Here is a 27,167-nt window from a genome sequence, read left to right on the forward strand (position 1 = left end):
AGAAAACAAAGCAACATAAGCATGCCATTAAAAAGCAGTTCTCCAGAAATAAGCAGGGTGCACCCAGAACCAGCCAGGCAGAAAGAAGCAGAAGTAGAGGCTGAGGAATACAACTGCAGCAATGGAAAGAGGTACCAAAGAAGCACAGAGGCTGGAAGCAAATCCCATATTTTCTTCCTAAGGCTGATTTGACAATCTGATGCCTTACAGAAGTTTTGAATCTTCTTTCTCTTCCTGAGATTGTACAGTTCTGATCTCGGAGAACAAGCCGTGAAGGTCCTCCATATATTGCTGAACCACATTTCAGAGAAACCTCAGCTGGCATAGCAAACTGTGAGGGACGCTGGAAGCTGGTGGTCAGCAACTTCTGGAGCATCATAGATTCTCTGTCTTGTGATAAGTGGTCTAGATAGGAAGGATCTAAATTTAATCAGAGCTTTGGGGTGTGTGGTGTAGAAATCAGTGAGAGACAGAGACTCATTAGTTAGCCCACTTGGATTTTGATATTGGATTTGAAAGACATGGGTCTCTTTCTTGGGAATTTGTTGCTGTTCCATCAGTCTTACGATATCTCAGTTTTAGGTTTCTATCTGTAAAACGGTATAAGAGACATGTTATAAATGTAAAACTGAATACTGCATGAATGTTTTGAACTATATATCTAAGAATATATTAAGACGCCCAGTTATTGTTTCCAGTGTTAAACTACAGAGAAAATATGCAGAGCCAAAAAAGGACCTTTGTTTATCTGGTGTTTTCTATGTTGGTCAAGTGAAGGGCAGGAATTAGTGTGCAATTAAGATGTGGATTAAACTTGGGTTGGTTTTTTTTAACTTAGGTTAGGGAGGAGTATGTTCATATATCAACATGCAAAACAATGTACCTACTGGTTTGGAGACCTCAGCCCCACGTCTTGCAAAATTGCTCTGAAAGGAAAGAAAAGAGAGTTAAATCTTGAGTTGTGTCAGTAAAGAGGCAACCAGGGACTATCACCACAAAGGTATATGACAGGTCATGAGATATTGACCTAAGTGAATACCAAAGATTTAAGGATGCCTATGCTAACAGTGACTTTTATCACGACTTCTGTGTTTTTTTGAACATATGTTGTCCAACCTTTCATTGTGGCGTTTTATATAAAAAAAAAACCCCAACAATATCCAGTATGAAAAAAAGAAAGATGGTTCCTTAGGAGATGTGAGGGTTTTTTCAGTGGAATGAAAAAGAAAGCAAGAGCAATGAAGTCCCTATGAAATGAGTCAGATGCTTGTATGACAATAATCTCACTTGGTAGCTCACACTTGGTACCCTGAATGTGTAGGACTACAGTAGCTGGGCATTTCTTTGCCCAGTGGCAACAATGGCAATCCTTTTTCAGAGATAGATAACAAGACTTTTATTTATTTTGTTGCACTGTGTCACTTTTTATGGAAGCCCTTGAACCTTTCTGAAATAAATTATGACAAAATAGGGTGCAGTACCAGAGCAGAAATCCTTTTCTAGGAAGATCAAGCAAGGTTCCCTCTAAAAACAAGTATTGCAATTTCTAGGGAGAACAGCCTGGATTAGCAATAACTAGGTTTTGTCAGGTTTTTTTCTATGATATTTCCAGGGAGATGAGGAAAATTAATTTATATTAAACGGTAGAGTATTTATAACGGTTTTTCAAGTAATCCAGTCTGAATTTTAAAAGTAAAAGAAAGGATGGCAAGGTTCAGTGAAATCTGAAGACTAAGGACAGTATAAAAGATGCAATATTAACATTCCTTTTAGCTCCTTTTATAAACTTACATTTGATTTACAAATCTGTTATATACAAACATACTTGGTTTACAACTAATGAGATATAAAAGAACAGGCTTTGCTTTAAAAAGTTTATGCTATAACAAAACTTTATGGGACAACAAGATGCTTAACAGAATTGAAGCAGAAAGTACTGCCATTTTTACCACTTCAGTAACAACTTTATCCCTCTTTTAACTGTTTAGGACACTTAATTTTTATAGGAACAGTAATATCTGCCCCACTAAACCCGGTACCAAACAAGCAGAGTCTGCAAAAGCTTTAATGGAACTGGCCCCATTTTGATATTGGGCAGCTTAAGCAAAGGAACATCTATTTCCCAAGGAAGAGAGTATATGCGTGGTAAACTGCCATGATATTGTTAATTAATGCCTTTCTTCTATTTTTGTTTGCTTGTTTTTGGCCAGGGATATGATCTGGCATATTTCACTGAATATTTTGCTACTGACATGGTCAAGGGTTGAGATCTCATTGCCCTCTTTAGGCTATTGAAGGCATTCCCCTACTCTCTGATCACTGGGAGCTATCCTTAGAGCCATTTTGGCTTGGACTCAGACAGCTGCCATAAATCCTCACAGGGGTTTATATGGTCTTATAAACATATATTTAATGCTTTTTAAAAGATTGCTAGTTCTGTGCAGAAAATAAGTATTCTGTAACTGCAATTACTTATGCTTTGCCTAGGAAGGAACCTCACATCATGGGGGTTGTGCCTCATCATCTGACTGCTGCAGGTAAACAGGAGACACCTGTGGTTGATCAGCCTCAATTGAATTCTGGCTTACTGATTCCTGAGGCTGACAATCTTGAAGCACAGGCTCAGCTGGAGTGACACTATCAGATTCAAGATCAGATTTTGAAGCATGGCTCATAGCACAATCTCATGCCCAGGGCCCCCTTCCATGCTATCAACAAAGCAAGGTTATTGAGGATAACATTGATGAAACCATCTAACTAAACATGGAACATGCACTTGGGATGTATTCTCCCAAGACCATTCCTTAGGACCATTGTCTTTCCAATTGATAAAGTACTGGAGGCAATCTTGATATAGCCAGGAATCAAGAACATGAGGAACTTCATATTCAGGCTTGCCATCAACTAAAATGGGAGGCAGAGATGGAATAGAAGGATGGTGTGCAGAATATATATATATATATATAAGGATGGTGTGCAGTATATATATGCACACCATCCTTCTATTCCATCTCTGCCTCCCATTTTAGTTGATGGCAAGCCTGAATATATATATATATATATATATATATATATATATATATATATATATATATATATATATCCAAATTTCTTTTTCTGGCAAAGAATTAAAGAATTAAATTGGGAGACTAAGATGGCCATTTCGAGCTCATTCTGCTCTCGTCAGTTAGCCACACCCTTTATGGGATTCGAACCTGGGCAGTTTACATACTAGGCAGTGATTTAACCACCAAGCCACAGGCTCTCCTCCCACTTTGCCAGCTGAGTCAAGGGAGTATATGCAGGAAGTTTTTCAGACAGATGTCTAATTGATTACACCTTGACATTTTTAACTGCTATACTGCAGTTTTAATTTTTTTTTTTTTTGATGTGGCTTTTTAGGGATATTTGAAGTGACTTTTTAAGGGATATTTGAAGTTGTTTCTTTGCTAGGTGTCTGCATGTTTTCTTTGAGGGGGGAGGTTGTGGATCTGTGTGTTTCCATCTAAGGGGAGAAATTGATTGCTCAGTTTTAAAGGGGCTGCTTCTGGGTGGGTAGGATTGGGCAGAAGGGGTTTGTTTGTTGTATGCTGTTTCTTTCTTTGAGTATTGTGTTTCCTTCTGTGTGTGACATACCTCCATTTGTCTTCCTCCAAGGGTTTATCAGTAGGATCAAATCCTCTGAGAGTTATTTGTTTGTTATTTGGTTTTGTTTGGGTGGAGCTTTCTTTCGTATATTGGGGTTTGGCTAGAGTTGTCTCTACATTCCTAACTTTTTTCCTGTAGTAGTTCATATAATTTGCATCTAATACATGTATAATTTGGGTATTCTTTGGGCATGAGCACATACATGGAACATGTATTGCATACCACAATAATATCAGTTACCTGTTCCATAGATCCAGCTTGATGAATATCTTGGCTGTACAAAGGCAGTTCCAAAATGATGGACAGTGGATAATGGTTGAGTGATCTGATTGAGGGCTCCAAAGTCACTGCAGAGTTAGAGCTCCCCAATTTCTTTTTTACAATTAGCACTAGAGGGATAGTTGGAGACATATATGGCTGGATAAACCTTATTTTCCAGATTTTATCTGTAAAGTCTCAAACGTCTAGTTCACATTCTGAAAAGTGAATACGTATAGAAGCTTTGTCCCAGAACAAGATTAATTGGACAGTCATGGGGTCTATGAGAAAGCAGTAAATCTACTTTCTTTTCTCTGACTGCATCTTGGGATTCAGCATACTTGGCGGATAAGTTGGACAACATTTCTTGATGAGTTCAGCTGCTAAAGTCTCTCTAAATAAATTCATATGAGTTTTGCAACCACATGCTTTAAAAATGATGGAGCCTTCAGATCAGATGCTATGCAGATCATAGGTGTGGAGCCATTCCATCCCTAAAACTACAGAAAAATGCATATTAAGTAGAACTCCACCAATTCTTGATGTTAAAACACAGAATATAGAAGAATAGAGTTGTAAGGGACCTCTGAGGTCTTCTAGTCCAACTCCCTGTTCAAGCAGAAGACCTAATACCATTTCACACAAATGGTTGTCCAATCTCTTTTTGAAAGCCTTCAGTGATGGAGCACCCATAACTTCTGAAGGCAAGCTATTCCATTGCTTAACTGCTCCAAACTTTAGGAAATTTCTCCTTAGTTCAAGGTTGCTTTTCTCCTTCGTTAATTTCCAACATTGCTTTTTGTCTTGCCTTTGATGATTTGGAAAATAGTTTGATACCTTCGTCTTTGTAGGAGCCCCTCAAATAATGGAACAGTGCTATCATGTCTCCCCTAGTCCTTCTTTTCATTAGATTAGACATACCCAATTCCTGTAACCATTTTTCATATGTTTTAGCCTCCAGTCCACTAATCATCTTTGTTGGTCCTCTCTGCATTCTTTCCAGAGTCTCTACATCTTTTTGGAATTATGGTGACCAGAATGGGATGCAGTATTCCAAGTGAGGTCTTACTAAGGCTTCGTAAAGTGGTACTAAAACTTCAAGTGATCTTGATTTTATCCCCCTATTAATGCAGCTTAGGATTGCATTGGCTTTTTTGGCTGCTGCTGTATACAATTGGTTCATATTTAAGTCATAGTACGAAGGTTAAATAAATAACAAGGTAGCACAAACAGGCAGAAAAAAGGATAGAAAAATAGACATAATTACCCAGAACAGAGAAACTAGAAACAAGGCTAACAGCAAAGCACATCCACCAATGAAAATGAGAGATTTTCAAACAACAAACTCATGGAACAGGTAACTGATATTATTGTGGTATGCAATACATGTTCCATGTATGTGCTCATGCTCAAAGAATACCCAAACTATACATGTATTAGATGCAAATTATATGAACTACTACAGGAAAAAAGTTAGGAATGTAGAGACAACTCTAGCCAAACCCCAATATACGAAAGAAAGCTCCACCCAAACAAAACCAAATAACAAACAAATAACTCTCAGAGGATTTGACCCTACTGATAAACCCTTGGAGGAAGACAAATGGAGGTATGTCACACACAGAAGGAAACACAATACTCAAAGAAAGAAACAGCATACAACAAACAAACCCCTTCTGCCCAATCCTACCCACCCAGAAGCAGCCCCTTTAAAACTGAGCAATCAATTTCTCCTCTTAGATGGAAACACACAGATCCACAACCTCCCCCCTCAAAGAAAACATGCAGACACCTAGCAAAGAAACAACTTCAAATATCCCTTAAAAAGTCACTTCAAATATCCCTAAAAAGCCACATCAACAAACACACCTGAGATAAACAGAGAAGTACCCCAAAAAAGGAAGGTGAGTGTTGGTAATAGGAGATTCTATTCTCAAAAGAAAAGAATCATCCATCTGCAGACCAGAAATACAGGCCAGGGAGGTATGTTCTCTCCTTGGAGCAAAAATCAAAGATGTGGCTGAGAATCTAATCAAAATAATTAGGCCTACAGATTACTACCCCTTCCTCCTCCTCCATGACACAATAACAACCTGAGTACAATAGTGAGAGATTACAAACAACTAGGCAATAAAGTTAAGAAGCTAGGAGCACAAGTAGTGTTCTCATCAGTACTCCCAACCAAAGGCCAACACCCATTGAGGGGAACAAGACTTTTTGAAATACTGTAAACCATTGGCTAAAGGGTTGGTGTTGCCAAGAAAACTTTGATTTCCTGGATCATGGACTGCATTTCCTATGCGAAGGACTCATGGCAAGGAATGGGCTGTATCTCACAAAAACAGGCAAAAATGTACTTGGAAAAAGACTGGCCCAACTCATCAGGAGGGCTTTAAACTAAAACTGAGGAGGAAGGGTGACTAATCTCTAGAACCCAACACCAATCACAAATCCCAAGAAATCAGATCAAACAATGAGGTAAGCAGTGATGAGGAAAAAAAACTCAAAAAACAATCAGGAGATGCAGGAGATGCATAGGCATAAAAGTATTAAATACTTGTATACAAATGTTCAAAGCTTGGGGAACAAACAGAGTGAACAGAAACCTGGTGGGACAAAACCCATGAATTGAATGGACTGATGTTCAAATTGTTCAAAAGAAACAGGTCTACAAAAAGAGGAGGGGGAGTTGCACTATATGTAAGAGAATACTACATATCTATAGAAATACATGTGATCAAAGATAAAATCTCTCCAGAATGTAGATGGGTCAATATAAAAGAGAAAAAAAGTGACATTGCCATAGGTGTATATTACAGGCCACCCAACCAATCAGAAGAAATACATGAACTCTTTGCCAATCAGTTAACAAACGTATGTAGGAAGCATACCACACTAATAATAGGAGACTTCAAGTATCCAGATATCAACTGGGAGACAAACTCCTGCAATGAGCGGGAGATCACTCAGATTCCTAACCAACCTAGCTGACAACTTTGTCACCCAAAAGGTGGAGGAGGGAACTAGACATAAAGCTATACTGGACTTAATCCTTACAAATACAGAAGAAGTGATAGAGAGAATTGAAATTGCCGGAACCTCCTCTGTCTCATATTCAGTTGTCTGTTTTTTCTGCTCACTCTCTATTTTTATGTTCCGAGAATTTGTGTGTTGTAAAGTTAAATTGAAAATCTGTTCATTTATATTTTCAAAGTTATTTTTAATTTCTTCATGGTTTGAGATCATTGTTGTTTGGATTTGTTGCACCATAGCATAGATCTCCTTCTCTGATTTCCCATGATAGCCAAAAATCAGGTGTTTACTTTCTTTGCAGATAGATTTAGAGCAGTGGTTCTCAACCTGTGGGTCGAGACCCCATTGGGGGTCGAACGACCATTTCACGGGAGTCGCCAAACAACGCAGTCCGCCATTTTTCCCCCTTTTCCTTAGCTGTGCTACTCCCTTTTATTCTATTGGCTTTTGAAAGTCAATAGAATAGACTCTCTTGAATAGAGTCTAATTCTATTGGCTTTCAAAAGCCAATAGGAATTGTCCAGGCTGTCTCTGCCCTGCTGAGCCCGCCAAAAGTCCCATTCTGCAAACGGTGCTGCACCAATTGAGTAGTCCTCGACTTATGACCGGTTGAGTAGTCCTCGACTTATGACCGGTTGGGGGTTGCGGCATTAAAAAGGTTGAGAACCACTGCTTTAGAGTCATGGTTGAGTTGGTATTTGTAATCCAGAAAGGTCACTTTTTTTCTAAAGTTTATAATTCTCACTTTATAAATAGCCCAAAATGTTCTCTCTTTTTTGTCACAGCTGTACTCTGTTATTAAGACATTGAAGGTCACAGAAACAAGTTATCTTTTCCTGGGCTATACCAGCTCCTGTGATAGAGCAACTGCTGCTGTGTATTTTCATCCACCACTAGATGTTAACACCAGGTCATTTTTCAGTAATAGACAATTGTTTACTTCTATTATTTACTTCTATTTTCATGGTTTAAAAGGAAAATCTTTTTTTAAAATTTTATTGAATAACAGAAAAAGAAAAAAAATTAAAAACATTGAACATGGTAAATCAGATTTGACAAACATCTCAGTTCATATTCACAATTAATTATTAAGAAAAACTCTATACAATAACACCACTCTAATCTCAATCTTAACTTATCTCATTACAATGACTTCCATATTTTTTCCCCCACCATCTATAAAATTTATTCCAAATTTGGTAAAAATCCGTTTCATCCTGATTTTTAAGTCTAAAAAGAAACTCTTAACAGTTTCCACCAATTTCAAACTTATCCAAATTAAATCTTATATTCATTTCTTTTCAATATATTTCTGTTCCCCCTGAAAAGTTTAATTCGTCGCTTCCGTCTTCAGGAAGGTGGGGCAGATCCCTCTCCTTCTCACTTTTGGAGGTTTTTTTTTTTTTTTGCTTCTTGGGGTTTTTCTTTTTTTCTTTTTCCAGGAAATCAATTTTCAAGTAGAAGAGAGAAAATCACTGTTCTTACCCAGTTCCAAACACATTGTTTACAGTCAGCTTAAAGTAGTGCTTTTGGGCTTTGGCTGCTTGTAGCTTGGGGTAGACTGTGAAGTTAAGCTAGTCTTTCTCCTGCTGGTTTCTGGAGGGCTTTTCCCAGACCGATCGGATTGATTGCTGTCTCTCCGCAATCGGCAGGACTTCCTTCCTTCCTTCTTGCCTCTATGGGGCAACCTCAGGCTCATTTAGGGTCCTCTAGCAGGCAGAAATCGGCTGTAGGGTGTGGAGCCCCGCAATCCCTCAGCTGCTGCCCTATGTGCAAAACTGGAAGCCATAGCACATGCTTCTATTATACTTCTGTTTTTTAGTTATAAAGCTCTTCTGCTGTATTTTTGAAAATCTGTTACTATGGAATATTATTACAATCTGTTCAAGTGGCAAAGGTGGAGTTAGTGTTGGCTTAATTTTAGTTTATTTAGCACTAGAATTTATACATATTCCTAAAATTGGGTACAATTCTTCCATTGTCAGTAGAATCTGTTAGTCAGCTCTTTTGTCAAACTGCAGTCATAGAAAACTATGGAAATGTCTACTGAATTTAAAAATACTTTTACACACACAATTTGCTATTTGAATCCATAGCTGGCTTGATCTATTTCTACAGTTACCATTTATTTCTACAGATTTAAATCTACAGTCATTTCTTTCTTTCTCACATCAATAGTCTCCAAATGCGTAGATGTTACAATTTCCAAAATTCTGCAACAGCATTTTTGCTCACAATTCAGGGAATTGCAGTCCACTATAACTGGTCTGGAAGCCACCAGTTGTGGAAGATATGTATAATTTCAAATGCAGGTTATTGTGTTTGTGTGTGAGAGAGAGAGGGGGGAGGGAGGGAGGGAGAGAGAGAGAGAGAGAGAGAGAGAGAGAGAGAGAGAGAGAGAGAGAGAGAGAGAGAGAGATGATAGGTGATTCCATATAAATTATTTAACGCTGAAGTGCAAGTTTAAAAACAAAACATAAATGAAATTGTTCTACCCAATGGTTCACAATGCCACTTTTCAGTAAAAATTTACAGGCAATTTATTACACCATTCAAAAACATGGTTCTCTCGATACACTAAAATGACATTATTGTTGATTCTACCACTATCTCATTTCACTGCCTACCTGGCTGGCTCCTCAAAAATATTTGTGATAATTTAAAATATATGTAGTTTTTATTAACCGTCAGAGAATGCCCTGAAATGTGTCACAGGTTGTGACCCTATCCCCAAATCCTGTTCCCTTCAATATAGAATATAATGGAGGTGAATCTCTGGACCTAAAATAGCACTAATGAATTAAGATCTTCTTGAAACTGACTTAGTACTTAGTATACCTAGGTAGCAGTTATACAGAGAAAATATGTAGGGTTTAATAGCAGCGAGAGAGCACATCTGATTATTTTCTTCTCTTTTTCTAGCGGAAGAAATAGTGCCAAGTGTATTTCTAGAACAGTCAGACGAAAGACAACCCCAAATCCAGGACATATCCAGGCAGTCTGAAGAAGACCAGCAAGATGCTACCTTAGACGAAGACAAAGGCCATGAAATTCCTTTTGAAGATGAATCAATCAAGGGCGCTGCGAGTTTGGGGAGAAAGACTATCAGAAAGCAGAGCAAGCTGGAGGACAGGACCAGCCTACAAGGTAGCACGCAGAGAAGCAGCTCAAGACATCACAAAGTGAAGCACCGAAATGCTGACACTGATTTTTCAGAGCAAGATAGCAGAAGACAAGACAACAGACAACCTCAAGAAAGCCCAAGTGGGAACTCACAGAGTGGCTTCTCAGAGAAATCCAATCCAATATGCCGCTATCCCCAGGACACTTCCAGAGAATGGCAAGATTCAGAAAGGTAAAAAAATTGGTACAGACAAAAACAGGTTAGCTGTGATCCTTCCAGATTACTAGACTGTATTTTCTGTTGAGCTCAGTTGTGTGATATTTTATTGGTAAAACAGAAGAATCAGAGTCTGGTGAGTATATGGCATGAAAGTGCATCATATACAGAGATGAATCAGAAGCACATTCACCTGAGTCTAGGGATTTACTGAGGCTATAGCGAGAAGGTTGTTCACACATCACGCTAAGCTGTAAACATGGCTTAAAAGTTAAAACCATTGGTGGCAGAGTTCACATAAGATGTTACCTCAAAACTGAACAAATCACATTATGGGCTAACATGACCTGTGACTCTGGAGAGAGCATTTAGAACTACGACCACCAGGAAGCAGCAGAGATGAAGAAAGACACATTTTATACATTACAGAAGTAGGTTAGATTTAGTATGTGGGGTAATATAATCTTTCCATGTAAAAACAGTTCTGTACCTGTAATAACAAGATACGGATAGTTCTTGACTTATGTCCACAATTGAGCCCAAAATTTCCATTGCTGGGCAAGGGAGTAGTTAGGCGAGTTTTGCCCCATTTTACTATCTTTTTGCTACCCTTGTTAAGCAAATCACTACAGTTGTTAAGTGAATTGTGCAGTTGCCAAGTGAATCTGGCTTCCCCTGTTGACTTTGCTTGTTGGAAGCTGGATGGAAAGATTACAGATGGTGATCAAGTGACCCTGGGAGAGTGCAAGTGTCATAAATATATGCCAGTTGCCAAGGACCCAAATTTTGACCATGTCACCATGGGGGTGCTGCAACAGTCGTTAAGTGTGAAAACAGGCCATCAGTCACTTTTTTCACAGCCTCTGTAACTTTGAATAGTCACTGAATGAATACTCATAAGCCAAGAGTTACCTGTAATAGGCAGACATTCAGTAAGTTCTGTCTTGTTTCTTTCCAATGTTGCTTATCTGTTCTTGGAATCATTATCCTTCCTGACTGTCTGCCTATTGTGCAAAATGCATAGAGGTTTTGTCAAGAAAATAAAAACGATCCGGATAACTGAGAAAATGAGTGATAAAGGATAAAAGCATCTTGCATTTAAAAAGGTGATTGTGATTGCTGTCTATATGAGCTCTTCCTCTGCATGAATTACTTCCCCTGTTATAAAGCGATTGACTTCGTTCCCAAACTTGGGAAATGCAGGGTGACACCTGTAACCCTAGCAAGCTTCAGGCGTGTGAGTTGTAGTTGTTCCAGGAAGTCTCTGCAAACATCTTGGCAGCCTGTCGCTGCTCACCCAGATGACCTCAAAGGTATTTTGTATTACTTTGTGGCCAACGTGAACAAAGCAATGGGATTCAACGGCCCAAAGTTCACAATAGAAACTCTTGTGGAGGTAATTATTTCGATGTAGGAGTTGAGTTGCACCAACCTGATCTGAGTCCGTTGGTTTCTATGTACCTCAATCTGCTGGTCCTTGGCCAAAATGCTGTGCTGCTTTCCTGCCACTCTTGTTTCTTTAACAGACAAGTAGCTTTGTTCAGGTGTTCAACATTCATACTGAGAAATCACAGTGTGAGATTATGGGAGACGTTTGGTTTATAGCTAAGCAGTGGACTCACTATGGCAGATCAAGCTTTTGTTTAGAAAGGGATTTTATTGATTTATTTAGAAGATTTGTATGGCCACCTATCTTAAACAACTCAGGGCAGTTCACAACAACAATAAAATGCAGTAACTATAAAACATAATAATGAAACAATAAAATTGTGAAAAGCAACCCCCCTGCACCTTACACTTTGAATGCTTTGCAGCCAGTTCCAATTACCTAATTTAATTCTGTCTATTCTGTTCTGTTCTAGTGCCTGGATTTTTTTAAAAAAGGTTTGATGACCTTTTCTGAAGCTAAAAGAATGGGGTATTCCATAAAGTAGGGGCAGCCATGGAAAAGGCACACTTTTGAGGTCCCACTAGGACGGTGATAGGATTTCAGGGAAAAAATGTCAAGTATGTGACTACCCTATCAGATATGGTAGGACAGGCAGGCATTCTTAGGGAGAGGCATTTCAACAAATAAACAGGTCCCATGACATGTACAGTTTTAATGGTGATAATCAGCGCTTTGAATTGTACTCAGAAGGAAACTGGTGCAGCTTGGGCTATAGAGATGTAAAATGGGCAAACTTTGAAACACACAATACTGTGCACACAGATGCATTCTCAGTAGTCAATCTCAGACTGCTCTCTGCCCCAGAGTTCAGTTCTCATATTTTAAAAGAACACTATTTCTTCATCAGGGGCAGGGGGTGGGGCAGGAGGGAAGGAAAAGAGGTTGAGTGCATCTTTTGCACAATGTATGTGCAAAAGGCCATTCCTGACACAGGGTGTATCATTCAGATATTGTCTGGCATATAAAATGGCAAAGAGGCTGTCAAAAGGGTCAAAACCACTAGTATTCAGAGAAGATGGGAAGTGGGATCAAGTTTTTGTAAAGCGTACCAGATTGGAGAAAACTGCTTTAACCTAGAAGTGAGTATGGCTGGCTGGAAGCCTGAGCACAGATACAGTTGTCCTAAGTACCATGTTTTCCTGAAAATAAACCTGCTCCCGAAAGTAAGCCCCAGCTGATTTTCGGAAGGTGGGCCTAATATAAGCCCTCCCCCCGAAAGTAAGCATCTGCACAGATGGACCTACTTGTGACGAGCTGATGGTGGAGGTGGGATCTGACCCACGGTACCAGTATACCGGTTCCTTACCGCCATCTGGCTTGTTCCGTGGCCTCAAGGCAGCAGCATTGGGCAGGAGCTGGCAAATGGCTGTTTTCAGCAGGACGCGGCCATTTGCCACCGGTCATGGCTGTTTGCCGCCTTGCGCATCTAAACCAATGCCGCTGCCATGAGGCTTGGTGGATCCTCTCCAATTCTGAGCCACGTGCCATTATACCGGTTCCCTACTGCTGCCCAGCTTGTTCCGTGGCCTCATGGCCGCATCATTGGTGAGAGCAATGTGGCTCAGCTAAAGGCAGCCACAGAACAAGTGGGGCAGATTCCCCCCTCACCTGCCCATTCTCTTCTCTGTCGCATGCAGGGAAATGAAGTTTTTTTTGGGGGGAAAAAAGGTCAATCAATCAATTCCAACTTCTCGCGAAAAAAAAGATCTCGCGAAGTTGGAATTGATTGACCTTTCCTCCCCCCCAAAAAATACCTTTTTTTCTTTCCCTGCACAAGGTTGCAGCAGATTGCAAAGGAGAAACAGCATAGGGCTTGGAGTCAGGTAAGCAAAGAAAGGCAATTCCTGTGGGGGACAAGGATTTCTTTCCTTACCTGCCCCACTTGTTCCGAGGCCACTTTCAGCCGAGCCATGTTGCTCTCGCCAATGGCCTGCCCGCCCTCCCTCCCGGAGCCTCTGGTGCTCCACCTGCCATTTTGGTGGCTCTGTAGGCAGAGCTGCAAAGTTCTCTTCTCTGACAGAGAAGAGAATGGGCAGGTGACGGGGAAACCTGCCCCACTTGTTCCACTACTGTTTTTGGCTGAGCCGCGTTGCTCTCGCCAATGGCCTGCTCACCCTCCCTCCCTGAGCCTCCAGTGCTTCACCAGCTGCTTTGATCAGCCTGGCAGCCCCCACCTCAACACCCTGCCTAACGCTGCCCAGCAAGTCCGTCCCGGGGCTGCAGGGGCTGGCATGGCACAGTAAAGGAATCTCTCGAGAAGTTAGAAAGTCTGATTGAACTTTTTTTTTTTTACCGGTAGTCCCACAAACACACGGCAATGGCTGAGAAGTGAACGGAGAAACGCAATGCAGCTGAAAGGCGGGTTAGTAAAAAATGCTTGGGGAAGGAGAGGCATCTGGGCGGGGGCTGGCGTGGCAACCTTACCCTGTGCAGTTTCAGCAGGTGTCTGGCAGGGGGAGGGAAGCAACTGGTCTGCTACCAGGCTCTCGCCACCGCGTTGCTTCTCCGACCCATGCATAGGCCTCGCCTCACCCCGACGTGCTTGCGGCCTACTGTTGCCGGTACCGGCAAAAAGTAAGCCCTCCCTGAAAGTAAGACTTTGTCCTTACTTCAGAGCCCAAAAGAAAGTAAGACAGGGTCTTACTTCCAGGGAAACACGGTAGTTAGATTATGCTCCATCCCCTCAGCATTTTAATTTTTGATTTCAAGCATGAAAGAAAAAACATTAATTATTATCTGGATATGACCAACTTGAGTTTGTAAGAAAACTATGAGAAAAGTATGGCAGCAGTTGTTCTTGCTTCTGGCCCAAAATGATGACATTCTGTAGAAAAAGAATGACACAAGTGTGGGTCAAGAAGGAAAATACTATTTTGGTTCTTCTCTGAAGTAGAAATTGTTGTATGAAGTGTTAGGAAGCCAAAAAACATATTGAGCCATGGCAGAAATTCCCAAACTCTGTCATTAAAGTAAAAAAAGGCAATACAGTGATCCATCCAGTTCTTACAGGGCATCCTGCCTTGTGGGATCAGGATTAACATAAATGAGATAAAGCAGTGTTTCCCAAACTTGACAATTTTAAGGCATGAGGACTTCAACTCCCAGATTTCCACAGCCAGCAACGCTGGCTGTGGAATTCTGGGAGTTGAAGTCCACATGCCTTAAAATTGTCAAGTTTGGGAAACACTGATATAAAGAATGGAATTTTCCCATAACTCCTTTGAGTCTATGAGTGTTTGTTTTGTCCTAGTACAAACCCCTATGCTGACCTAGTGCAGCGCTTACGTGCTACCTGGATGACAGGAAAGACACATCCTAAGGCGTATCGAGTCCACCAACTGGAGGGCCTGTGCCACTTTCTGGAAGAAAGGCATGTAGATATCCAGCGTGCCCTGTGTGCAGACCTACACAAGGTGAGTAAGCCTCCCAGCCAGAGCATCTGGCATCTCAGAGGAGAGTTGCAGATGGGCTTGCTGGCCCCAATAGACGTGGCGCAGCTATTCCGTTTTTCTCTTTGCTGGATTTCCTATGAAAAAGTTATGAACAGGAAATAATACTTTTTGTATGTGCCATGAGAGCTGAATTTAGTAAGGTGGCAAGCAGCAATTATCGGTCTACAGAAAATCTTTATGTAAATATAGTTGACCAGTCTCCTAAAATGATTGAGTACAGCCAAGTATATATTATCTCGGTAAAGTGGGCAGAAAAAGCCTAAACTTATCAAGACTTTGATTTCCTTGGTGAGTGAATCATTTGACTATATATGGCTTCATTTGTAGTTGAGTTTGCCTGCAAGTCTTGCCCCATTTTATGACCTTTTTTGCCACATCTGTTGAGTGAATCACCGAAGGTGTTAAGTTGGCAACACGGTTAAGTGTACTGGGCTTCCCCATTGACTTTGCTTGTCAGAAAGTTGCAAAAGGTGATCACATGACCTCAGGACACTGCAAACGTCAGAAATATGAACCAGTTGCCAAGCATCTGAATTTTGATTGTGTGACCATGGGGATGCTGCAATGGTATTGTGTGAAAAATGGTCATAAGTCACTTTTTTCAGTGCTGTTGTAACTTTGAATGGTCACTAAATGAACTGTTGTAAGTTGAGGACTACCTATATCCACATCTTATAAAGGGAACTGAACTAAGCTTAGTGCCATGTCTTGGTGTAAAGTTCAAACATTACATTTCCGGAATCAATTGGGATGATCCAGTAGCATGATAAAGCAGTGCTATGTGCTGAATGCGACACAAATTTGCTCAATGAATTGCTTCCTACTTCACCTCTTGTACTCAGCATCAGTGGTGGGATTCAGCTGGTTTGCACCACTTGGGCAGAACCAGTAGCTAATTTTATGTTGCCCAGACACAGAACGGACTTCCGGAAGCGGCATCCACACAGCAAACTGGTTGTTCACATATTTGAATCCCACCACTGCTCAGCATGGACATCACTGATGCATCTCATTTTGTCTTTCTTCTCCGCAGCCCTGCTTTGAAACTGAGATCACTGAGATTCTCTTAGTCAGAAATGAACTGGCCAACGCTCTTAACAACTTAAGCTGCTGGATGAAGGATGAAAACGTTCACAAGAACCTAGTAAGAAGTTAAACCAAATGGGTGAAGAACAAATGGAAAGAAATGGTTCTATGTTGGACAGGGATGAAAGTCTATGGGGTGTATTATTTCATCAAATGGAAGATAGGCTTTCTATTGTGTCCTTTCAAAACAGGTGGATGCTCATCTTGGAAGGCAAATCTCTAACTATTAGAGTATTAATGTTTCCATCTTCCCTGTTACTCTTCCCGTGTTATTGGGAATTAAATTACAGATCTGTCATTTAACAAAACAGGTTGATATCAGGTTATTGATATGTACAGGTTCTGGGGTAACTTCCAAATGAGGGTCTCTAGGGCCATGCTTTTTCTGCCATCGGAGGAACAAGTTCCAATTGCTTTTTAAGGATAATTTCTGCACTCCAGTTTAGATTAATTAAAGTTGCATTGCTTTAGAACTTTTCCAATCTATTGCCCTTCAAATAACCTTCATAGTTCAGTTAATCCTAGTTACTATAGGTATTATTTGGTTTCCAATCAGCAATTGGATCAGCAATCTCACCAGTGCATAGTGCAAGAGAGATTAAAATGTTTTAAGAGTTATGTGTGAAAGTATCATGTTTTACATGCACATAAGGCAAATGTAGGAATGTAGAGCCTATGGCCTGATTTCAGAGTTCTTTGCAAGCTGTTGATTCAAGCTTTTAGTAGGCATACTATTGTTGCAAGAAAAATCTTCAGGGTCCCGTTCAAACTGGGAATAAACAAAATGGAGACTGCTTTAGAAAGAAGGTTGTAGTTTATTGAAGAGCAGAACCACAAAATATGTGACTCTGGAGCAGCTGACCATATGCTGCTGGGAATGGTGGGTTTTTATACCTTCTTGGGCTTTTGTGTTTGAAGTTGTTCCTGTTCCTGTGGCTTTATATTTCCTGTGTCATATACTTTGACCTGAGTCTGAGTGTGCCCTTTTTTTATTGTGATGGTGGTGTGTTAATCCTATTATGTCCTAAAGGTCATGTCCTACTTCTTTGGGGTTGTGGCTGATGGCTATGTCTTGTGTTGGATGGTGAGGGGTTGCTGGTTCTAATCCTATCACTCTGCTATTGTTAGCTATCACTTTTGCTCCAAGGGATTTCAAAAGATCTTGTCTTGAATGGGTTTCTGCAGGCAGTATTTGCTCATGAATGGGGCCTTAGACTTTTTGAATGGGATTATTAATCTGCATTTCTACAAACCTGGTCTGCAGAATTTCTGTTTGGGGCTATTAAGAAAACCTGGACCTGCTTTCCTTTGGGGAAATATAATATTTTGCCTTTTTAATATCCCCAAAAATATTTCCTTCTCTGGGGGGGGGCTGACTTCCCACACTATAGTTGCCAAACTTACTACATGGGGGGGGGGGAGAGAAAAGAGGGGGTCATAAAGAGGAAAAGAAGAGAATGAATAACCCCTTTTATGCTTGGATTTGCTTTAATCTGAATGGTTTCTTTGGTCCTACCTACAAATGACATAATAATCTTTGGTCCTAACTACAAATGATATAAAGTTCCTTACAACCTTCAGGGAGATTGACCTTCCACAGAATTTTTCTTTATCCCATGTTTGATATAAAGTCAATGATATTCCTCCCTGATACCCTCAGAACCTTGGGGAGTGTGTGGTAAGATCAAATGTTTCGGCCTTTCCCCCTTGATTTCAGTATAAAATTTACATGTAGCGGAGCTGTAATTGTTTAAATGGGTTTGGGGAAAGTTGGAGATTTAAAGCCCTGTAAACCTAATGGGGGGTTAAGGCAATCATTCCATTCCTTAATCCTCTTCCCCAAATGTAAATATATACCCTTCACAATTCCTAGGACTTCTAAAATCAATCCATATTTTAGCCCTCCCATTCCACTGATGTAGTCTATTATGCTTCCTGGAGGGCAAGTGTATACACTACATGTGTCTGTGTATATGTGTCAGCTTCCAAAGCTGGAACAGTAATACCCAATCATAATCAATGACCTGGAGAATTCTTTTTTTATATCAGAAATACTTGTTGTACATATCAAGATGGAATGTTGCTGAGATTAAACAACATGCTAACCAGACAAATCGAGGCTATATGACTGAAAATGAAAACACTTCGGCGTCAGCTTTTCAAATATCTGTATTTAAGCCTTGCACTGCCTTTAAAAAGGCAAAGGAGAGGATAAACAATGTTAAATCATATGCATGAGCAAAGATTTATTTCGAAGTAGACATCAAGGGGGTTTGTGCATATAGCTCATCAAGTATTTCCACTCTTACAAAATCTTCTATTAATTTCCCTTTCCCAATTGGTTTCATGGATTTTTCTGTTTTTCTATAGGCAACAATGCTGGATTCTGCCTTCATTCGCAAGGATCCATATGGTGTGGTGCTGATCATTGGAGCCTTTAACTTCCCTGTCCAGCTTACTTTGGTGCCCCTTGTGGGAGCCATTGCAGCTGGTGAGTGAGAAGCTAGTTCCTAATTCAGTTTAGACATTAGATCTGATTAGTGTTCTTCCGAGAGATCCAGGCATGTGGTGGATGTTAATCTGTTGCAACTCTGGTAAAGTATTCTCTTCCCATATTAGGGAATTGTGTGGTGCTCAAGCCTTCAGAGGTGAGCAGCTACACTGAAAAGCTCCTTGCAGAAGCATTGCCTTGTTATCTGGATCCGGTAAGTTCCTCAATTGCCAGTTTGCAAAAACTGAGGGTTTTTGATTTGCCTTTCCCTCTGCCATTTGCCTTAATTTCCTAGAAATTTTAACTGCAATTCCTTGGGTACTTTCAGAAACAAAAAAACTCTGTTCTGAACTAATTTCAAACTATCTATTTTTGGAAGCTGAGTCAGTTTATTTCCAAGTTCATTTGAAATCCCTCCAAAATTTATTTTCTTTTGGATTGTGATGGCTGGTAAACGTCTGAAGGTGGTAAACTGACTATATAGATTATTATTTTAATTGAAAAACCCTTTGGGGGAGATTTGAGGAAGAATGAGGCTAGGAGATTATTATGAATGTAAGACAATTCCACTGTCATAGGAAGGTTAGACAAAAAAAAATAGAATTTTACCTGTCATTTAGCAACTGTTTGAAGTTGTAACAGATTATTCCAGGACTACTTACAAGCCAGGTTTGAAGTTCTGATGGCCAGGCACCCCTTCTTCCCCCTACCTCCACACAGAGATCATGTAATTGCATTTTTGCACACTCCACAACTGGTCTGCATTTACAGTTGTTTTGCTGAAAACTGGTGTTTGCTTTTGGTTCCCGACTCCCCAAAAAACCCACTGCAGACAATGGATTCATTTAACAACCACTGCATTTGTTTAGTGACTGCCGCAAATAAAGGTCATCAAATCAGGCACAACCATGTGATGATCTACTTAACAACCAGCACAACTTACAACAGTAATTCCAGGCTCAATAACTGTCATAAGTTAAGGTCTACCTATATTACCATATTCTCATTACATCAAAAGCAGTTGTCTCATTCTGAAATTAAAATATTTAAGAAAAATCTTAGTTACCTTCAATTTACTGCATGCTTTTTGTGTTCCAAATTGCCCCCAAGAGGCTTTTTGTCTTGCAAAGTTTCAGGGGCAGAAAACACCACCTGTTTGATATGCAGGCAGCTTGACTGGATGTGAACTTCCTTTTCTATTTTACAGCAAACCTTTGCTGTGGTGACAGCTGGTCCTGAAGAAACAGGAAAATTACTGGAAAATAAGTTTGATTATATCTTCTACACAGGTGATTTTCCCTTTTCGTATATTCTTTTCAGGTTATTCTTTTTAATATTTCAAATTATTTATCAATAATATCTGCACAAAACAGTGTGATAAGCAATACTGAAGTATTGAAATTGAAAGATTCAGATAATTTATCTAAAATCATCCTTTAGGAGCCTGCCACTACCTCCCATCTGCAGTAGAATTATCTCTGTAGCTAATGCATTGCCTTTCTAGAAGGCATTGTATATTGCAGCAATTCGTTATGTGTCTTGATTAAGTACCTTTATCATGTCTATCACAGTACAGCTGAGTTATGGCAAGTTAGGTCAGGGAAACTGTTGCACCTGGCATTTGTAACTTCACCTGTCAGCAGCTTCCAGATTGTAGATCTTGCCCACAAGTGGTAGAAAAGATGAGCAGGCACACTGTAAGTAGGAAAAAGCCTGTGCTTGATATAGAACAGTGTTTCCCAAACTTGACAATTTTAAGGCATGTGGACTTCAACTCCCAGAATTCCACAGCCAGCAATGCTGGCTGTGGAATTCTGGGAGTTGAAGTCCACGTGCCTTAAAATTGTCAAGTTTGGGAAACACTGATATAGAACTTCAGCTTTTGAAAACATGAAGAGTATTAGTTTCAGGCATGTTTCTGCACAATGAAGATACTTCATTTCAACCCACATAGGTTTTCTCAGATTTGCTTTTCTTTTTCATTGCCAGAACAGCTCAAGATTATATTAACATTTCTAATTGGATTAGAAATGTTAGATTTACACAAGCTCAAAATTTGAGGGAAAATTTTTATAAAATGTTTTACAGATGGCATTTAGATCCTAAAAAATTATCTTGTATGTATCCAAATTTACAACCCAAATGTTGGAGATGTGGTAATATGGATGCGACATATTTTCATGTTTGGTGGAATTGTAAAAAGGTAAAGGCTTTTTGGATTATGATTTGGTGGAACATTCAAAAGATTTTTAAAAGGAAGATAAAGTTCACCCCTCAATTATTCTTATTGGGTATCTTTGTGGATTTAAATGACAAAGAAACTACTTTAATGTTGAATTTATTAACTGCAGCAAGGTTATTAGTAGGCTCCTATTGGAAGAAGGACTTGTTGCCTACTTTAGAAGAATGGATATTTAAAGTTTCTAACTTTGCAGAAATGGCAAAAATTTCTGCTTATTTGAAGGATCATACACAAGAAAGATATATTATTGTATGGAGAAGATGGATAGATTATATTCAGAAAAAATATGGGACTATAAAGTTTCATTTATTTTATGAGTAAATTTTATAGTAATTGTTGTAGAGATTTGTTTATATGACTTAATTTAAGGGGAGTTAAAGGTTAAGTATGATGTTTTTCTTCTCTTTTTTTCTTTTTTCTTTTTTTCTTTTTTCTTTTCTTTTCTTATTATTGTTAACTTTCTTAATAATAACCCTGTACTCTGCTCTGGGAAGCGAGGGGGGGAGGGTTGAGGGTGGGTGGGTGGGTAATGATAATATAGTCATGGTAAACGCTTGGGCATTTCCCCTATGCTGCGTTCATGTGTGTGAGAGGGTTGAGAGGGGAGGAAGGAGTAGGGAGGAAGTAGGATGGTTAGAGGAGAAGGGGAGGGGAAGAGAGTAGGAGGGGAGGAGAGAAAGAGGAGGGATGTGGGGAAGGTTAGAGAAGGTGGGCGCAGCCTGGGGGGAATGGGCAGGCGGTACCAATGGTTAGGAATTTAATTGTATTTTGTATGAATAAATGGAAAATAAAAACTTTTTAATAAAAAAAAAGATTGTATTAACAACACTTAAAAGCAATTTGACAGCAGTTTGACATGGGATTTTAATGGACTGTCCCTAATACATTCTAGATCTAAACTGATATTTTAATAACTTGAATGAGGAGTGGAAAAATAGTTATCAAGTCTGCAGATGAAACAAAATTGGATGGAATAAAAACTGTAGGAAACACTGAAAAAAACACTTGCTTTGTCAACTGTTATTTTCACTTATTTATTAAAACAATGTGTGGAATTTTGGAGAGCTGTATGGAAAAAGGTTAGAGAAAAAAACAACACAGAATTGAGGACCCTGATGCTGGATTGGAGATGTGGGTGTCTGTATATCTCTCTTGACCCAAATTTTTGCCATATCTCTATAGGGAATAACAGTGTAGGAAAGATCGTCATGACTGCTGCAGCAAAACATTTGACACCATTGATTCTGGAGCTGGGGGGTAAATGTCCCTGTTATGTGGATAAGTGCTGCAATTTCCAGAATGCAGCCAACCGAATTGTATGGGGAAAATTTGTCAATGCTGGACAGACTTGTATTGCACCAGATTATGTGATCTGTACAATTGAAACACAAGAGCAGTTGCTGCCTTGCCTGCGCCAAGCTATCCACGAATTTTTTGGCAAAGATCCCAAGAAGTCACATGATTTTGCCCGCATGGTCAATGACAAGCATTTCCAGCGCGTCCAAGCTTTGCTGGAATCTGGCCGGGTGGCCATTGGTGGAGAGACCGATGAGTATGAGCGTTATATTGGTGAGTATACAGCTTGGAGCTGGAAGAAGACTAAAGAAGAAAGATTTGGAGTTTGGGAAAGACAGGAAGACATTTTATGATTATAAGTAACCCTTATTAATCAACCATTTGAAGTTACAAGGGAGTTCAAAAAAAGAAACTTACAACCCGTGGTAAAGTGACTGCATTTTGGGCACTTGGCAACCAACCTGCATTTTATAGATGTTTGCAGTATCCTGTGTTTATGTGATCACTATTATGTTTTTTTGCCAGAAACCGGCATTTACGGCTGGTAAAAAAACACCAATTTCTAACAGTGTGTTTGCTTAACAAATGCAAAGTTTGCTTAACAATGGCTATGTTTACTTAATCATCATTGCAAAAAAAAAGTAGTCTGTAAAATTGGGTCAGTCAACTTATGACCTGCTTATTGACAGGCACAGTTTACAGCTATAATTCTGGGGTCAATTACCATCATAAGTCAAGGATTAGCTATACTATCTAGTAAGACAACTGAGAAAATCTGTATGGTTGCTAAGAGTTGAAAATGACGATGGCATATAATAATCAAGCTTATTAAAGAAGTGTATTATAAATAGATATAGGGCTGTAGATCACCTTTCCAAGTTGGTGCTCACCGAATGTGTTGGGCTTTAATTGTCATTGGCCACACAATAGGGAATATTTTAAAAGTTGAAGTCTAATGATCTGGCAAGTGAGAGACTGGGAAAATCTGTTTTAAATAAAGCAAGAAGACAGACATGTTTTCTGGGGTTTCATATTGGAAATGTAGTCATGGGGAAAGCTAAAACTCTGGTTAAATCGGACAATAAAGTTATAGTATATAAACGGAACAGACCTTGATGTGATCGTTTGCCCATTACAGCTCCCACAGTGTTGGTGGATGTGAAAGAATGGGACCCAGTCATGCAAGAGGAGATTTTTGGGCCCATCCTGCCAATATTCATTGTGAGAGATGTGGAGGAAGCCATAGACTACATCAATTGTGGAGAACGTCCACTAGCTGTGTATGCCTTCTCCTCTGATTCCAAGGTATATTGTTTAGGTCTAGCATACTGTGTGTGGGAGAATCTGGATTATTTCCCATAACCCCATCCAAGATGGCCAAAAGAAAGGAGACTTGCATTATTTTCAAAATATGTTTATGTCGTAAGCTGCAATGAACCAACATGGTAGCAGATCTTTGCCCACTGGTAATACAGTCTGGATGATAGAAGAAAAACCCAATTCTACCCATGATTATTTACCAATAAGCCGATGTTAAAAAATAATTGGCTCATCTACACATCCATAATGCAAAGAATTAGCACTATTTTTAAGATTATATTGTCAAAACGTAGCCTCTCTCTCATCCCCTGCCCACTGCTGAAGAGGTAACAACTGCTGTATGCTGTTCTGGCATGTTTAGTAATGTTTTCCCTTCTATTGTACCACAAGAGCTCCCGTGTAGATATTCTGAGGCACATGGAATCCTTTGGAGGTTTGCAGTCTCCTAGATTACAATTGCATTGGGTTCCTAAAGCAAAGTCTTTTCTTTCTCTGTCCTTGGACACCTCCCAACTTTTGCGAGGTAATTCCAACTATTTATCAGAGCTAATGGAGAGATGGCACCCTCCCCCAATTCAGGCACTGATATTTTTGCTTTATACCTCAGAGGTCTCCTATGCATTTTAAAAGAACAATCTTTCTCTTTACCCGGGAAGAGAGAAGTTGAGAGAAAGTTCTGAGTATATGCTGTAAAGTCCTTGCTTGAGAGTACAATGATATGACTCACAGTGGCCAGGTCGGCACACATGGGTGGGCGTGAACAGGTGGGTACAGCCAGAACGGGATGGTTGACTTGGTGCAGCCAGGTCAGCATGGACGGATGGGCATGGCCAGGTGGGCACAGATGTGTGGGTGCAACCCAGTCAGCATGGAACAAGTTGTCTTGGCCAAGTGGACATAGGGATAACTGTGTCCCACCAGAAGAAATATCAGCCCCTAAGGGCCGCTGGAGCCCAATGGTGGTCAATCCACTGCCCCCAAGAACAACTTTCCTGTTCTCCCTCTTCCACCTCCTCCTCTGGCCGGGCCTAGCCTGGCCCACCTCACCTCCCCTGCCTGCCTGCTCCTGAGGGATAAGTTACGGAAGTCTGCCCCCCCCCCAGCTGCCTAGAGGTCCTGTATTGGCTCAAGCCCTCAGTGACCACTTGCCTGCTTGCCTGGGGTGCTTCTCCACCTGGCAGATCGGGGGGCAGCATACCATTATTCTCCCTGCCACTCTCCAAGGAAACGAGAGGAGAGGACCCCACCCCAGTCCCATTTTCAATCTCTCAACTATTTTACTACGATTCATAGAGAATTTTCATTTCTTTATTTTTGCCTTCCAATTGATTTTTAGCAAATGGCTACTTGGCCCCATCTACAACATTCGTCATTTTGTGAGTGTGTCTGTGGCACATTTTCAACATTCCAGATATTCGTAGGGGCACAAAAGCTAAAGACCCTTGTTTGTATTGTGACTCATATTATTATAGAGCTGGGACTTGATCAAACTCACATTTGGAAGATTAAAAACGGGACTCTTAATATTCTTCTATTCTTTTTCTCTTTATAGGTTGTGAACCAGGTACTGGATTGTACTAGCAGTGGTACCTTTTGTGGTAATGATACCCTGATGCAAGCAGTATCGGTTTCCCTACCATATGGTGGCATTGGTATGATTAACCTTTTATCTTCTATGCTGTCTCCATTTCTTGCCCCCATCCTTATCCTTCCCTTCCAATGTGAAAAGTTCTCCCACGATGTTTTTCATCCAGACAAAGATATTAAGAGTCCATTTTTTTTACTTTGACCAGCATATTTCCTGATTAAATCAAATGTGATCAAATAATAAATTTCCCATGCTATAAGTCATGTGGTCATTTATAAATAAAGGAGAGGGTTGGAAATCTGGTCTACATTATACTGGTAAGTGGGAGTAAAGGGAGAGGGCTTAATATTTTTGATTTTGTAAATGGTACTAACAAGATCATCAGGTTAAGTAGCTCTGGCTCAGTAGGTCTGGTCCCATACTCTACTAAAGACAGGTTAACATTCTGTGTAAATCAGTATTGCATTTTGGCTACCAAACATGGTTAAACTGATGTGCATATTTAATTTCTGTTCATTTTTTAGGTATCGTGATACCAAAAAAAGCAGTACTGTAGTTTCATTTTATTGTGGATTAAGGCAGCTGTAGTTCAATGATCATGAAACCTAGCAAGCTAGGAAATTATTATCTAGCCAAGCTTTGCTGTCTCTACTGAATTCTCTTCTTTAGTCCCTTCCTTTAAAAATATCCATTGCAATATCCACTGAATATTAAACCTTTTATAGTAAGTACTATGAGGAAAAACCTTTTTAAGGGCAAGCATTGTCCAGCCTGATGAAAAAGAGTAAATGGATTTGATCTGATTTTTTTCTTTTTAATATTGCAGGATTCAGTGGATTTGGCAAATACCATGGCAAGTTTACTTTCGATACATTTACTCACCTACGGGGCTGTCTTTTGCGTTCCATGGGCCTGGAGATAATGAACAAAATGCGCTACCCACCATACAACAATATAAAATTGAGAGCAATGGTCTCTACTTTGGAGGTCAGGCGCAATATCCTGTGAACTTAGCTGTGAGGCTTTGAATCACATCATCTGCATTCTTAAGGTTCTTCAATCAAGAATTTTGGTGTAGTTGAGAGATTTTTTCCTTTATCAGTTGGCTCTAGAATTTTGCCTTCAAAGATCCTTGAAAAACACTCTGTTTGGCAAATCTTATTTTCACCATCTTTGCATCTTATAACTTTTCTTTATCCTGTATCAGCTTCTATAAATTCAATATTTAGTAGTGGTTAGAAAACTTAGGGACATCCTCCATTTCTCTTTGCACAGTTTTGGGTATATAACGTATCTTCATTTCCAGCAAGGACTAATTATACAATTAATGTTTCTGTGTAAAATTTCATCTTGATTTTAACACATCAAGCCAATTCTGCTTCAAAATTTACAAGCATTAGATTCTTCGCTAAAAATGGACAAGAACAGTTCCTCTTTATAGTGGAGCAATCATTCTGATTAATATTTTTATACAATAAGGGTAGCAACATGGATGGTCTTTGTAAAATAATCAAACTATTTCTTTGTGAATATTTAAATATTGGATCCATTACAAAAAAATTAATTCTCAAAGAAATTCAAAGCTAAGCTAATGCAGGTTGTTATACATAAATATATTTTGTCAACAATGCATTTTCTATATTTGGATACTCTAAAACTCAGACATGCCCTCCTTAATTATATTTCCTTCAATAAATTTCTCTACAGTTACAGTTCAGATTCATTATTCTATCAGTGATTTCTACACTACTCAGCACAAAGCATAATAATTTAGAAGTATAGTATGTTCTATCAAGCTCAGAGATTTATTTTTATGTAAATCTGCTAATTGCAAACTTACTGAGATTTCCTGCAATCTTGCATTTTCAGGTAAATGTTTTGCTTCTGTAATAAATATCTTGCATCAAAACTTGCAAATAATTGTCTAATTATTTAATAGTGCTATCAACTGATGTAGGTATTA

At 39.6% G+C, this 27,167-nt stretch overlaps 1 protein-coding gene across 1 annotated transcript; it reads left to right on the forward strand.

Moving 5' to 3' along the window:
- LOC120306909 (aldehyde dehydrogenase family 3 member B1-like) lies at positions 1-27,167 on the forward strand. The gene is made up of 11 exons (XM_039340953.1): positions 1-131; positions 9,862-10,294; positions 14,980-15,142; positions 16,215-16,325; positions 18,638-18,758; positions 18,887-18,972; positions 19,966-20,047; positions 22,183-22,569; positions 23,435-23,601; positions 25,169-25,268; positions 26,031-27,167. Exons 1-11 carry the CDS (start codon positions 122-124, stop codon positions 26,210-26,212), a joined length of 1,842 nt encoding a protein of 613 aa, XP_039196887.1. The 5' UTR covers positions 1-121; the 3' UTR covers positions 26,213-27,167.

This window comes from Crotalus tigris, unplaced genomic scaffold (genome assembly GCF_016545835.1).
Source record: "Crotalus tigris isolate CLP2741 ecotype Arizona unplaced genomic scaffold, ASM1654583v1 scf7180000017764.6130737, whole genome shotgun sequence".
NCBI lineage: Eukaryota > Metazoa > Chordata > Lepidosauria > Squamata > Viperidae > Crotalus > Crotalus tigris.